This window comes from Dermacentor andersoni, chromosome 4 (assembly GCF_023375885.2).
Source record: "Dermacentor andersoni chromosome 4, qqDerAnde1_hic_scaffold, whole genome shotgun sequence".
NCBI lineage: Eukaryota > Metazoa > Arthropoda > Arachnida > Ixodida > Ixodidae > Dermacentor > Dermacentor andersoni.
Genome location: NC_092817.1, coordinates 90,460,150 through 90,474,584, shown reverse-complemented (window position 1 = coordinate 90,474,584; position 14,435 = coordinate 90,460,150). Strand labels below are relative to the sequence as shown.

Here is a 14,435-nt window from a genome sequence, read left to right as displayed (position 1 = left end):
ACCACTGGTATTGGTGTCGTGTTTGTGCCAGCCAGTGGGGATTCCTATCACTCCAGTAGTGTGCATTGTGAAGATTAATTTGTGCCTTTCTGGTGAAATGAGCCTCGTCCATCCAAAGCATGCGAGTGAGAAAGTTCAATTCTTCTTTGCATTTCGTGAAAATCCAATTGGCAAAGTTAAGTCTGTTTTCAAAATCTGGTCTTCAAATTTTTGCTGGAGATGTACGCCCGTGAGCAAAAGTATACGGACCAGAGATTGCACGATAACGCCCATTTTTTCGTCTACCCGTGAATGCAACTTGAAATTGTGGAGTGCAGTCCAAACTTGGCATTGCGAACTTTCCAGCGCACTCGTAAACTTCAGTTTATGCATGTTAATTACAAAGAAATGTTGTTTTTTTCGGCGACCCTGTGGTCCATATACTTTTGCTCACGGGTGTACATGTTACGGGTGCATATGACCTTTTCTTTTATTTTTGTTAATCCTCCACACTGATGACCTTGAGGTTCCGGCCTCCGCACTGGCGTCGCGCACACTGCCGTGAGGGTTACCAGCGAAGAATGCCAAAACATCTGTTTCCCCTTCTTGAACTATACCGTCGCAGTCTTGCGTTGCTTTCTTGTGAAGCTACCCATCTCGCAAAGGATTTCGTACGTTAAGTATTGTTGACGGACTAGGGCGTCCTCCACAATGCCGCATCCGGTTTAGCTTGGCTGCCTTCATCTTGTCGCCGTTCGCCACCCCCAGAGCCAGGATCATTTTAACCTTCTGATCATTCGTGAAGAGCATGACTGTCGTCTTGAAAAGCAGGTCACTGGCCTGCTACCGTTGAGATCTCCCATTATTATCTACGCTCAGACACGTCAAGCAAAAATAATTTACGTAATCGACAACAGCATATACTGGTTAACGCGTTAGATGAACGCGTTAAAACGCGTTAAACGCGAGAACGCGTTAACGCGAGAACGCGTTAAAACAGCGTTAGATGAACATAGCATGCGCAAGGTTTGTTTCTATTGCTAAAGGGAACAAAATGAACATAAGTTCCGGGCGTGCCTATCTACAGAACAATAGAAGGGCGCAAAATTACAGTCCGAAGTGCGCCGTCACGGATACCCGGTTTGGAACTCCCCTTCCCCCCCCCCCGCCTCGGCGCCCCCCCCCCCTCCGCGGCCCCTACGGCTCCGCTACGCTTATCAATGCGTCAGCGGCGTGTTCTCTTGATGCCGCGACCATCCCATAGCGTGAAGCCCTGTATCGAGCAGCCGCCGCTAGTAAAGCCGCGTATCCGTGGCTATTCGCTTGGGAGCGCTTGAGCAGCGGCGCACGAGCTAGTATCTATTTCGTATTTTGGATGTCTCGCACGCTTTTGTTTTTTCTCGGGCAAACCAACCAGGCAAACCTGACGACGAAACAAATGCTTGACTCGGAGGTTATTTGAGGTGCCCTGCAACTTTATAATTGATACGTTTGCAATTCAAGCTATAATGAAATAGTTCACTAATTAAACGGAATTAATTAATTAATATTTCGGGATGAAAAATACTGGCTGTAAGTACACACGACTACGGCTCCTATGCAGTCGGTACGATTTCTGTAGACCTCTTGAGTTTTTCTTTTTAATCTTGGTCGTAGTTAACGGGGATACCTAGTATATATATATATATATATATATATATATATATATATATATATATATATATATATATATATATATATATATATATATATCACCATGAGAAGCCAACAAGCAAAGACACCAATGAAAACACAGGGGAAATATACTTGAACTTCCTAATTGAAATAAAGAAATGATAAAAGAATGGCTTATGACAATGAATGAGAAAGCTTCTTGCCGTAGGTGGGGAATGATCCCACGTCTTCGTATTACGCATGCGATGCTCTAATCAACTCAGCTACCGCGGCGCGGTTTACCCGTCCACTTTCTTGGGTATTGATGTGTTCCTACTAGCACTAACCATGGAAGTGTTAGCCAGCGCCACCACTCACAAACCTTGGCGGCGGATGTGGAACATCCTTTCTGCCGCAGGCGTTACGAGTACGTGATCTTTCTGGGTGAAAAAAATTAAATTATGGGGTTTTACGTGCCAAAACCACTTTCTGATTATGAGGCACGCCGTAGTGGAGGACTCTGGAAATTTCGACCCTTTCTGGGTGAAGGCATTTGGTCAATAAACCCACACGTGCTACATGGAGACATCAATGTTGCCGGATTCGAGACCCTCATTATGTAAGTAACGAGAAAAAAGGGGGTTAACCGAGGCGCCCAATTTCACAGAAGTTCCACAGAAGAGTGAAGGAACAATGCCCAGAATTCCTGTGTATGTGCTGGATGATGTTAATTTAGAGCGCGAACAGGGAGACAACCGCCGGGACAAATGCGGTCAAGTTCGCGTTTGTGTGATGAAAACAGCACATGACACGTAGGCAGCTCTATACATAACATATTCTATTAGATTAGCGTGAAATACGCGAACAGCGGTTTGCTGCTGTAGCGAACAAGCACTTAAACCTTTTGCCGCATAGATTGATGTCCCTGGCGCACGAGCAGTGTCAATCGCGGTCGAGTCAGATCCGGATAGAGTACGGCTACACGAGCATTTCAGATCGTGATTTTCTTCGATCAGGATCAACTAAATCGTGATCGAGCTTCTTGGTCGCTCACAGACGCAAATCGTCTGCACCCTCAATACATGCCGCCGAATCGCACGCTCGGTTTGCAATTGGGAACTGTCATCCGTCCGTCCATGAGGGAAGGATCAGAGTATTGCTCGACGTCTAGAAGCGTACGGTGAGGGGCTAGTTGGTATGACATTATGCGAACAACGAAAAACTGCGCAAGAAAGAACAAGACAGAGAAAGAACCACACGACACAGGCGCAGAGACATTGACGCAGACGCAGACGAAGAGCTTCTCGACGTACCGCTGACGGCCATGTTCCGACAGCGAACTCACGTACTCGGACAAATCAATCGCTACAGATCCCATATTAGCTACAGTGCGTGGTGTTTTACCCACCCGCTCTTTGTACACGTCTTGCGCTTCGATTTGCGCACGGCCGGTGTCGTCACGCTGTTTAAAAAGGAACTGGCCCGTTGACGACAACGTTCATGGAAGTTCAAGTATTGTATGCGCGACCTGAGCCGAGCGAGAACACTATAACAGTGATAATGCTGTGAAAAGTGAACACCGGCAAAAGTTAAAAAAAAAAACGGCAGGTGGTGCTAATCGGGTAAAGTCGACGGTCCTGGTTCCGGTAAATTTTGAACACCACACGACCGTCGCAGCCAAGCGAAATACTGTCACCCACATATGATTCGTCATCGTCATCGTTTGCTTGTTCCTTTGATTATTCCATATGCCCCTTCGTTTCCGGCTTTACTATACAAGTAGAAAACAATAGGCAAGCACTGCTGCAGTGCCATATTTTTGGTGAATGGCAAACTTTTTTAACCATATGCGATAGGTGCCCTAAAGTTTACTCATTGGTATAACCAACCTACCAAGAAAAAAAAGAAAAAAGGGAAGAAATGAAGTAACTAAAGTTACAAGTTAAAAGAGCAGCCGATCTTTGTCTTTAATTATATTCAAACATGTGTTGAGATTATCAGAGCTGCTTGCTGCGCCGGTGTACTCGACGCGCTTTAAGAACTCAGTTACTCTTTTTTGTGATCAAGCTCGGTAGGCAACAACCAATAACTCACTTCGCAGGCAGCATCTTTGCGTGGTGTTGGGTTTATTACACAGCAGCCCTCGTGCCTTGTAGCGAAGTTTCGCGGAATCAGATTCCTGCCACGGCGGCCGCATTTCGATGGGGGCGAAATACGAAGACGCCCGGGTACCGCGGCAGTTGGTGCACGTTGAACCCCAGACGGTCAAAATAATCCGGAGTCCCGCATTACGGCGTGCCTCATATTCAGATCGTGGTTTCGGAACATAAAAGCCTGGAATTTATTTCTTTAGTGACGTTATTCGCAAAGAGCTTCCTTGTTAGTCCTAAGTTTCTAGATTTTGTTACCCTGCTGTGCTTGAAGACCGGCGATGCTGTACGGAAGCTTTACTCGCACTATGGTTTATTAAAAGGTGCGGGGTAAATTCTACAACTCCAATCAGCTCGAGTTTCACAACAAGGAAATAAAGCCACGTGAAAGACGGCTAATCACTAAAAAAAATGCCCATTAGTCACTGCCTGGCTATACCTGTATAATCAACAGCGCACATAATATGGTCACCACTTTGGTGACTTTGGTTAGGCTACATTTGCTTAACTTGATTTACCTCAGTTTTACCTTTCGTAAAGTAACGTCGTTGTTGTTGTGGCCTTGCATAACTGCAGCAGTTCTTATTTTCCTCGTCGTTCGGTTTACTTCTTGACTTTCCTCTTAAGACATATTGCGTTTTTCTTTACTTCGCGCAAACATTTCTATCTCTGCTTTGACTGGCCCGCGGCCTAATCTGTGAGGTGGATCTCTTAAGGAGAAAACTGCAAAGAATTCTGATAACGAATCGAACATTTCAAAGCAGTGTGCTGGCCTTTGTCACCTTTGGCGCCTCGACGAAATCGATGAATGCAGCTGTTTTCGCGTTATTTCTTCGACCAGCTCTTGGACACAAAACAAGCGTAATACCTCCGGCAACGTTAAAAACGTTGGCTGACTGCGTAAAGGACCAGCGCGCCTATGAATTTGACGAAGACGGTGAGCACGCGAGCAAGGAGTACCAAAGTTCTACTCTGATTTACGCAGTTCGGTCACGTATACAGCCAACAAATCTCAACCGCACACTTTAGCATTTTTATTTGGTCGCGACTCACGTGTTGGCCTCTACATGGCCCGTTACCTCCATGCGCCTGACCGGCGTCAGCGTAGTAGTAAAGCAAGCGTAGATCAGTAAGTTGCAGACTTGTAAGGCGACTGCTTTCTTTTAAACTTGGCGCGTAGCACTTACAAAGTATTTCTTGTAGCTGCCTACGGAGCCCTTGGACAGCGCAGCATTAAATTATACACGCGAAAATATTATTCAGTGCATTCTATAGGCAACATTTATTTATTTCTCTATTTATTTAGCTGTGTTCGAAAATTGGGGCTCAGTGGATCCGGTGCGATATTCAATTGAAGAAGAGACTTGATGTATATATGTCATAAGAAGCCAACAAACAATGACACCAAGGACAACATAGAAGAAATTATCAATAAATGGAAATTAAGGTTAATGAAATAAACTGCTGGCCGCAGGTGAGATACGAGCCCACATCTTCGCATTACAGGTGCGATGCTGTTACCACGTGAGCTACCGCGGCGCCGTCTTGCCACCCCCTTTCTAATGTATTTGTGTTTATCTACTAGAACTAACCCTGAGAGTGTTAGCCAGCGCCACCACTCACGGTCCCGGCGGGGGAGTGGTGCGCTGGCTATACTCTCTTAGGGTTAGTTCTAGTATAGATAAACAAGTTATGCAAATAATTGAGCCCCTCGCATTGTCGTATTCTTCTCGCTGACGGGAGTGCTGGTCACTGTAAAAGCGAGAGAAACACTAGAGCAGTAGTCACAAAAAAAATGCATGCTTTAAAATTGCATACGTTCCAACCTGATAACGTTAAAAATCGTAAATATCCCGCGGACGAAGGGAGGAGGGTAGGAGGGTTATCCCGCATTTTTGTCAAACTCCGCCTCACGCACACGTCATCTGTATGAAGTTAACCTACGAACTTTGGTACCGATGATTTAGTTTTGCACGCATCACAGAAATAGTAGCAAACTTGGCACAGCAGAGATTGACAAGCAGTGTGCTGTTTTTAGATCCCAGTGACTCTTTCAGAAGACTTTGCCGACGCCAATTTCACCTGCTTTTCCTGTAAACTATTTCTGTATAAAATTGCTCGAATTAGTTAAGCATAGCCTCCTGGCATATGTTGTCTTGCGTTGCCTCGAGACGGCGGCGCAAGTAGCGCCGCAGTTTCTCTTTTGCATGCATTTTTTTTTTATTGCAATCGCACGCCGGCTCATTTTTCAACATTTACGGGTTGAATTTATTTATTTTTCGTAACTTCGTAATATGAGAACAGGCTCGAATTCGTAAACTCTAGGAAAAATGTGGGAGAGTGGGCAGGTGTGCCTAAATCAAACTTTTACTCGTTCCGGAAAAAAAATTAACTGGTTACAATTACAATTATGAGATTCACTACAGTCGCCAATTACTGCCTCACGAAAATAATAAGGCAATTGCTCAAATTTATTCGATTACTACGTTACCCTCCTCTGAACATTTATTAACTTTGCATAGATAAAGTAAACAGAACGAGCCGCCCTGTAACCTTCAGTACGTCCTCTGCAGCCCGTCATACATTGATTATCTGCACTAACGATATGCTTTTAAAAAAAATCGTCATTCATTGCCGCTCAATTTTTTCGTTAAGACACCAGCAGCGACACTGAAAACTGGTTCGAGTAAGTAAAAAAAAAAGGAGAAGGAAAGAAAGAGAAGTTAGTCAGTTTCCTCGATGTGCGCGCTGGGTAACCACGTGATTGAGGTTACTCATCATATGGGTCTTCTGTGAAGCACAAGGCCCTTCATCGTTGCTGGCACTTGTAGAAGAGGCTCCCGGTTCGGCCAATGAAACGCCGGAAAAAAAGTTATTCGTATGTGACACCACAGCTATACCCGTCATAGGCGGCCTTCGCTGCCGAGACATACCATGCAGCACCGCCGGCTGAATGAGGAAACAGATGCAGAGACCCCTGGTTTGCCCATCTAATAATGCGCATTCGCGATGCTGCCTGCAAGGAATGATCTCTGACGTTCTACTCTATAGTATCCTCTAAAAGTGGGTCCTCAAGGCTGCATCGTTTGCCGCAGCCTGTTGCTTCCATGAAGTAATTGGTTACGTGTAAGTGGTTACTGAAAGGGGTAATTGAATTACAGTGAGCGTTACCGTGTAAAGAAAGTAATCGTGAAATTTAAAAAAACAGGATAACCTAAGAAATTTAATTGATAACAACTAAATAATTACATGTAATTTGTTACCTGCAAGTCTGGCCTGAAGGTAGCGAGAGGGCCAGACAACTAGTTCGCTTCCTGCAATCTACGGGCCTGCGAGATAGGCCTTGATCGACACTGACGTGTGCCGCCTAAAATTTTCTTGTGCCGATTTCCTTTTCGCTACTCATCTTTCTCCCTTCTTATATATAAAAATCATCTTCGATTCCCTACCAACGCGAATGTTACCATCTTTGCCACTTCAGTCAACGCACTTCCGCCACAGCCACCGCTGAAGCTGCGCTGCGAGTAGCTTTTGTTTCCGGTATATACACCAAAGCGATGAGTCTTGGGTCGTCATCCCTGACTGTGAACTGCATCGTAAAGGTGTGTTGCAGTGGTTGCCAGCCCACCAAGGTATACAGGACAACGTCCAGACTGACCTGCGCTGCCAAAGCTGCACACGACACTTTGATCGCTCTCGAAAAAAGGCGCGGAGACTCTGGTATCCGCAGCCGCTTGGCGTTTGCAGCAAACCCTCTGGTGTGACGCAAGCCATCCATGCGGACCCCTGTACAAAACGACTTGTGACTTTTACATGCCGCGAGACCTCGATAGGCACAATCAAGCCTGCCCTCGCCGCATCGGACTTAACGTGACCTGCGCACGAACTATACGCGTACATTAAGGGCAAAATTCAACCAACGAACTCCGCCAACGTGCTCTACGCGCAGCACCTCTGAAGATCTGCAACGTGTTCTTTGTGAGTGCTGCCGCTATTTGTTATAGTGACAGTCTTTGAATGCGGCACTACACTTGCAGCGCGAATCGTTCTTGGAGCTGCAGCACATTCTCGGCCCATAAAGAAAGGCTCCACCTGCGTGTTCACACGCCACCAGAGCGCTGCTGGTGTTTGTTTTTCACTAACCTTAACGAAACTTTCTGAATATCTCTATTGTACACGGGGGGTATCTGTGACTATATGTGTGTGTTCATGTGAACACTGTGAATACTACAATTTTCACCAAGCAGCTGGAGTAGCATGCCAGGCGATATCAGCCAGCATAACATCAAAGTTTGTATCCCTCTTTCTCTCTTCTCCATTTGCTAGCGTTGTGGCGTTGTCGTGCTTCGCAATTCCAGTATCGTCGTATTGTTTAAATAATTTTGATTTTAAAAAGAACGTTACAGAAAAAGGTAACTATTTATAACTCTTGTGAGCGAACAATGAATGCGTCATACGTATATTCACAGTGCGCCGTTTCTCATGCGCAATTTGGCCAGTTGTTTCGACAGGTAAAGAGAATAAAACGTTAATTATTGTCTGACTTCCCATATCAATTGATCCGTTGAATTTAGCGTGTTCTGATGTTCTTCTTCAATTTACGTCACTGTAGGTAATCCTGGGTGCCTGGTGATATTTCTACGCCTGTATCGTGACTTCACGCTGCTGTCGTTGGCATCGTGTACAACGATAACGTAAGCCGGAACCGAGCTTCAAAAAAAATTATTTCTGTACGGCACTCTTGCACGTTTCCAGATTCCGTATTTACAGTCACGATCAACGATGGCATTCGCGCAGTACTCGGCAGTGGGGGACGCAAAGCTTTTCATCGGCATGCGCCTCTTAACGAGAAAACTAATTTCACCTGCATAAGTAAATTATGCTTCCGCTATACCGAAAACGCCATGTGTGCCATGAGAGGAGGCATGGTAAGCCAGAAAATAGGCTATAGCAAAGGGTGGGTGGCGACGCCAGCTTGACATTTCCGCACCACCTCACCGTGACGTGTCGTCTGCTAGGGCCAACTAAAAATTTGTTTGGTAAAACTGGACTAAATGGTAGTCTAAAATAGCTAAAGGATTGAACTTGGCAAGCTTCGAGAACATTTACTGATCCGCCACTAGCCCAAATTACGAGAAGGTACATTGCAATTCGTGACGTCACACTGACGTTATGGAGCTGGGGGTCATCAGCATCATCAGCCTGGTTACGCCCACTGCAGGGCAAAGGCCTCTCCCATTCTTCTCCAACTACCGCGGTCATGTACTAATTGCTGGGGATGTCGCCGCGAAATTCGAAAAGTTGGTCTGCCGTTCATTGTCTCGTTTAATAATCAACGTATGATCCCAAGATTAACGAACAGTAAGTTTCGAAAAGGTACCTTGCGTTTAAACTGATTAATTTTTTGTGAACTGCGCTAGGGCCTAGAAACACCGAGGTAGAAGAAGGCAGGAAGAACACAGACTAACAACTGGTTCATTGAAATTACACAAAGCTGCCTCTTCGAACCATGCGCATTCCCAAGCCAGTTCACAACCGCGTGATCATGGAACACTCCCTCGCCAATCCCCTCCCTACCCCCAAAAATCAAGCCCTCCCTTTCAAAGATACACCGACGGTTCGCTGACGCACCATCTGGGCCATGTCTTGCTATCAAGGAAGCATCCAAGATTTCACTTGCCCTTTGCCCACCCTAGCACCTTCGTTTTGTTGAACATCGGATTGCACTTGTTCGCACATGACCTACAATAAACTGGCAGGCGCCTGTCCTCTGCCATCTTTTAATGAGTACGAGTGCTCCATTAAACGATCGTTGATGCATCTTCCGGTTTGCCCCACATAGAACATTTCACAGGTCAGCGGAAACACAGGTCAGCGGTTATGCGCACTTTCCAACGTAGATAAACCCAAGAGTAATAGATGTGGCATAAAACACAGACGAGCTTATGTACCATGTAGAACAGAGGTGGTTTACGAGTTTCCGCTGACCTGTGGAATGTTTTATGTGGGGCAAACCGGAAAATGTATCAACAATCGCTTAATGGAGCTCTCTAACCCACTGAAAGATGGCAGCGAAAAGCACCTGCCAGTTCATTGTAGGTCATGTGTTAAGAAGTGCAAGCCCATTTTGGACAAAACGAAGGTGTTAGGGCGAGCAAAGAACCAAAGGGCGCGTGAAATATTGGAAGCTTCCTTGATAGCTAGCGGTGGCCCAGATAGATGCGTCAGCGAACCGTCAGTGTATCTTTTCAAGGGAGCGCTTGATTTTTTGGTGTAGGGAGGGGATTGGCGAGGGAGTGTTCCATGATCACGCGGTTGTGACCTGGCTTGGGCATGCGCATGATTCGAAGAGGCAGCATTGTGTAATTTCAATGAACCAGTTGTTAGTCTGCGTTCGTCCTACCTTCTTTTACCTCGGTGTCTCGTCGCTAACGCAGTTTAAGTTCACAAAACATATGTCTTACCAACTAGCCTTCCTACACACTCTCCTTAAACTGATTAAGTTGCTCTCTTTTAGTGTCCCGGCCTTTCAGCATAAAACACTTTTCACAGTTTGACTCAGATGCCCACTGCCACAACTGCTACAACACCGCGTCGCTAGTGTGAGGTTAGCTGTTTACTGACGCTCTACCAAATGTTGCGCATTCTAACATTTACTTGGTAAAATTCAAATTTCACTCGGAACAGCTGCCCGTCAAGCTCTTTTGTAGAAGTCTTACTGTCGAAGCGCAATCTTATAAGGGAGGGGGGGGGGGGGAGCAAGAGAGATAGAAGAGACAGGAGTTTTATTTGATCACGTGCCTTTCAGAACGGCGGTCTGTTCCGTTATATGAGTCTAGTAGAGAAATAGGAAGGGAGAGAACGGATAAGAAAAAAAGCAAGGAGATTAAACAGGCTGAGCGCGGCTGGCCATCCCGCACTGGGAAAAGGGGTATAAAAGGGATTATCATACACGATTATTACTTTAGCATAACCGAAATAATTCGCGTTCTTTCACTTCCGCCTTTAAATATCCGTCATGACATCGCCCTTTTGTGCTTGCTTCACAAATACGTTTATTGTGGCCAGTTTTTTTTTATTTCTACTCTTTCTTTTTATTATGGTGTTTTACGTGCCAAAACCACTTTCTGATTATGAGGCACACTGTAGTGGGGTAACTTCGGACCACCTGGGATTCTTTAACGTGCACCTAAACGTAAGGGTGCTCTCGCCCCCATCGAAATGCAGCCGCCGTAGCCGGGATTCGGTCCCACGACCTCGTGCTTAGCAGCGCAACACCATAGCCACTAAGCATCCATGGTGGGCATATTTCTGCTCAGTGCTGCCTGTCCCATCCGGCAAATCATGCAGATTACATAATCATCTCGGCTTTATGTGCACCTACGGCGTGGCGGTCAATTTCTATTCATCAGCGCTTCCCCGCACCATTGGCCTCCAGGAATGATCTCGCAGGTTTCATCTATAGAATATGCTAATGGGAATTTCGCCAGAATCTGAGCACGCACTTATCGAGATTACATAGATCGATAGGTTTTATTGGTTCTTCTTTTGATGTGCCTTCAATGTTCATTTACGTTGTCAAACGAGAAACAGACATGCGCACTGTACCTGGAGTTTTCCTTGTCTTTTTCCATATGAATTTAGTTCTCTTGCCTATCATTCTTTAACATGCATCTTCAGAGAGCTCTTGCATATTGTACAGCATTTTCACCTGAAATGTATTAATTTATGTCTATAGTGCTGTTTGTTTTTATTTTGATTTCTCATTATATTATACTAGCCCTCTTTACCGAATGCCCTAAATAGAGTCATGTAAGGTACTTTAAATAAATAAATAAATAAACACACACAAAGTTTCCTCGTTTAATAAGTCACAGGCGGTTGATATAAGCATACGGGTTCAATATAAGCAGTGTCTCCATAACCACTGAAATATTAATATTAAATTACAGTGCAGAATATCACCACCGTGCGTCCTCGTGTCATGGTGCCGCAGCGATATTTATATTGAACAGTACAATCTACAAACGCATAATTGACCTGGTTTTTGATGTGCCCGATCGCGAGGCAGTTTGGATTGAAAGTGATAGCCCTGACTTTAATTGTAGTACACGTACAACCGTATTCGGCTGTATATATCGTTCACCTGACTCTTCCATGACCAACTTTTGCTCCTCATTTGTCGCCTTGCTTGACACATTAACACAAAGAAATAAGAACGTAGTTATCATGGGTGACATCAACATCAACTTATTGGATGTTTCATGCTCGGGTTCCAGTATTTATAAAAGTATTTTTCTTGGATATGATCTTGATTCGCTTTTGAACGACCCAACTAGCTGTCTTTTCAACATTTCCAGCACTTTAATTGTTCATGCTTTAACAAATTTACTTGCTGCTCCCGAGGCTTTTATCATCCGTGCCAATATAACTGACCGCTTCCCCGTAGTGCTTCGTTTTCGACTCGTAGCCATTCCTTCGAATACTTGCTTTTCCAAGTCGGTCTCTGACAAAAAAAAGTTCACCGATTCAATATCTACAATAAACTGGTCTTACGTCATTACATGCAAAGATCCTGAGACTGCCGTCAGCGAATTTTTTTCGCTAATATCTGATGCTATAACTTCTTCATCCTCTAATGTTTTGTGCCGAAGAAAACATTCATCTCCCCTAAATTGATGGCTAACTCCAGGTCTTCTTACTTGTTTACGAAAAAAAAGACAACCTGTGCAGAAAATCAAAGAAAAAGCTCCTTAGTCTGCCTTTAAAAGATCGATGCAAAAAATATAGCAATACGTTCACCCTACTATTAAGAAAAGCGAAACTAGATTACTATGAACAAGTAATAATTCAAGCCGGTAAGAATACAGCAAAGCAGTGGCGTATATTTAGTTCATCTTTAAATAAAACTGGCTCTCTAACTGATATTACTGAAATCTCTCATGATGGAAACACCTTTCGCGCTTCTGATACCATTGCAAATGCCTTCAACCAATAATTTTCTAATCTGAAAAAACCATCCAGGCACTCTTACTCTAGTGACAGTCGTCGTTCGTTGCAATCTTTTTATCTTTTCCCAACCACTCCCACTCAGATTCGCAACACGATCTTGAATCTTAAAACAACAGGAGCTGGACTTGACAACATAGCTGCTAGGTAAATGACGGACCTTATTGATGTTATCGCTCCTATCTTCGCTCATATTGTCAATTTAATCTTTCAGAACTTTGCTTTTTTCCCTCTGAACTAAAGAGCAAGATTATACCTATTTATAAGACGATAGACTGCAGTCATCCATAATTATAGGCCCATCGCTATTATTCCTTTTTAATGAGGTTGCTAAAAGGTTATTTTCCATACGTCTTACAAACTGCTTGAACAAATTTAAGCTACTATCGCCACATCAGTTTGGATTACGTCAGGTGCTCTCCACTAATCTCGCGTTTGCTGCACTTACTGAAAACATCAGAACACAATTGACGACGGCATGTCCCTTGAATCAGTCTTCATTGACTTCAATCAAGCCTTCGAATCGATCAATCATTGTATTCTTTTCGACAAACTCTCTTCTTATGGTGTAACTGTACCACCACGAGAACTAATTTCTAACTACTTACTTAATGGTACTCAGACTTTATCTATTCCAGGCGTGCTTTCTGACACCAAGACAATTAACATATAGGGTCCAACAAGGCTCTTTATTAGGCCCTCTTCTATTCCTCATCTACATTAATCACCTATCAGATAGTTTGTGACCACACCCAATTCTTATTCCACGCTGATGACACCATCATTTTCACCTCAGATGACTCCATTCCAGCCTTAACTTCCCAGCTAAACAGTGATCTGCAGAGCGTTACTATTTGGTGCCTTAAAAGTAAGCTTGTTATTATTCCAGCTAAGACAAAGCTTGTTACTTTCAGTTCTAGGTTAAAAAAACGATGTAACTTACTTCCGGTTTATGTAAATAACTGTGCAATATGCCCATCTAAGCAAAACACATTTCTCGGTGTCGAACATGACTGTTTTCTAAACTTTAATGAGCACATTAATCAAAAAAACAAGGAAGACTGGCTACGGCGTTCGTGTTCTTCTCAATGCTCGTCAATATTTCGCGCTCCCTACTCTAAATTCTCTCTATTTTGCATTCATTCATAGTCATTTGACCTATCGTATCGAGTCATGGGGCCTTACATACAAAACTTCCTTATGCACGTGAGAACATACCCAATAACAGTCACTCAGTATTATAACCAACAGCACATATCACGCTCATGCGGCTCCACTATATTCCTTCTTAAGTATCCTTCCTATTTCGAATATTACTTTCTTTAATTCATCCATTATGGCCTACCGCATCTTGCGTAATCGAAGTCTTCTTTATAATATAGGAAAGAGAATTATGATTAACTCTAATAATACACGGTTTTCCCATAATAATGACATTTTACTACCTAAGACTCGCTCTAATTACGGATAAAGTACCGTAAGCTTCGCTGCCATCTAAATGTGGAATAGTCTACCCTTGGAGGCTAAAACCTCGTACTCATTAATTATTTTCAAAAGTTCAGCTCGCCTGTTCATGAGCAGTTGATTTATATAAAGATCGCTGTCGTTACTTCTTCCTCCTCTCCAGTACATTTCGTGTATTCT

General features: G+C 44.1%; 1 protein-coding gene across 1 annotated transcript in view; it reads right to left on the bottom strand.

Annotated features, from left to right (window-relative positions):
* The window catches only part of LOC126536448 (very long chain fatty acid elongase 7-like), a 55,748-nt gene extending 44,317 nt beyond the window's left edge, over window positions 1-11,431 (bottom strand). The window contains exon 1 of the mRNA XM_055074016.1: window positions 11,391-11,431. Within this exon, the coding sequence (XP_054929991.1) occupies window positions 11,391-11,416 (26 nt within the window). The 5' untranslated portion in view covers window positions 11,417-11,431. The remainder of the gene's footprint in view (window positions 1-11,390) is intronic.
* Between the last annotated feature and the right edge of the window lie 3,004 nt (window positions 11,432-14,435).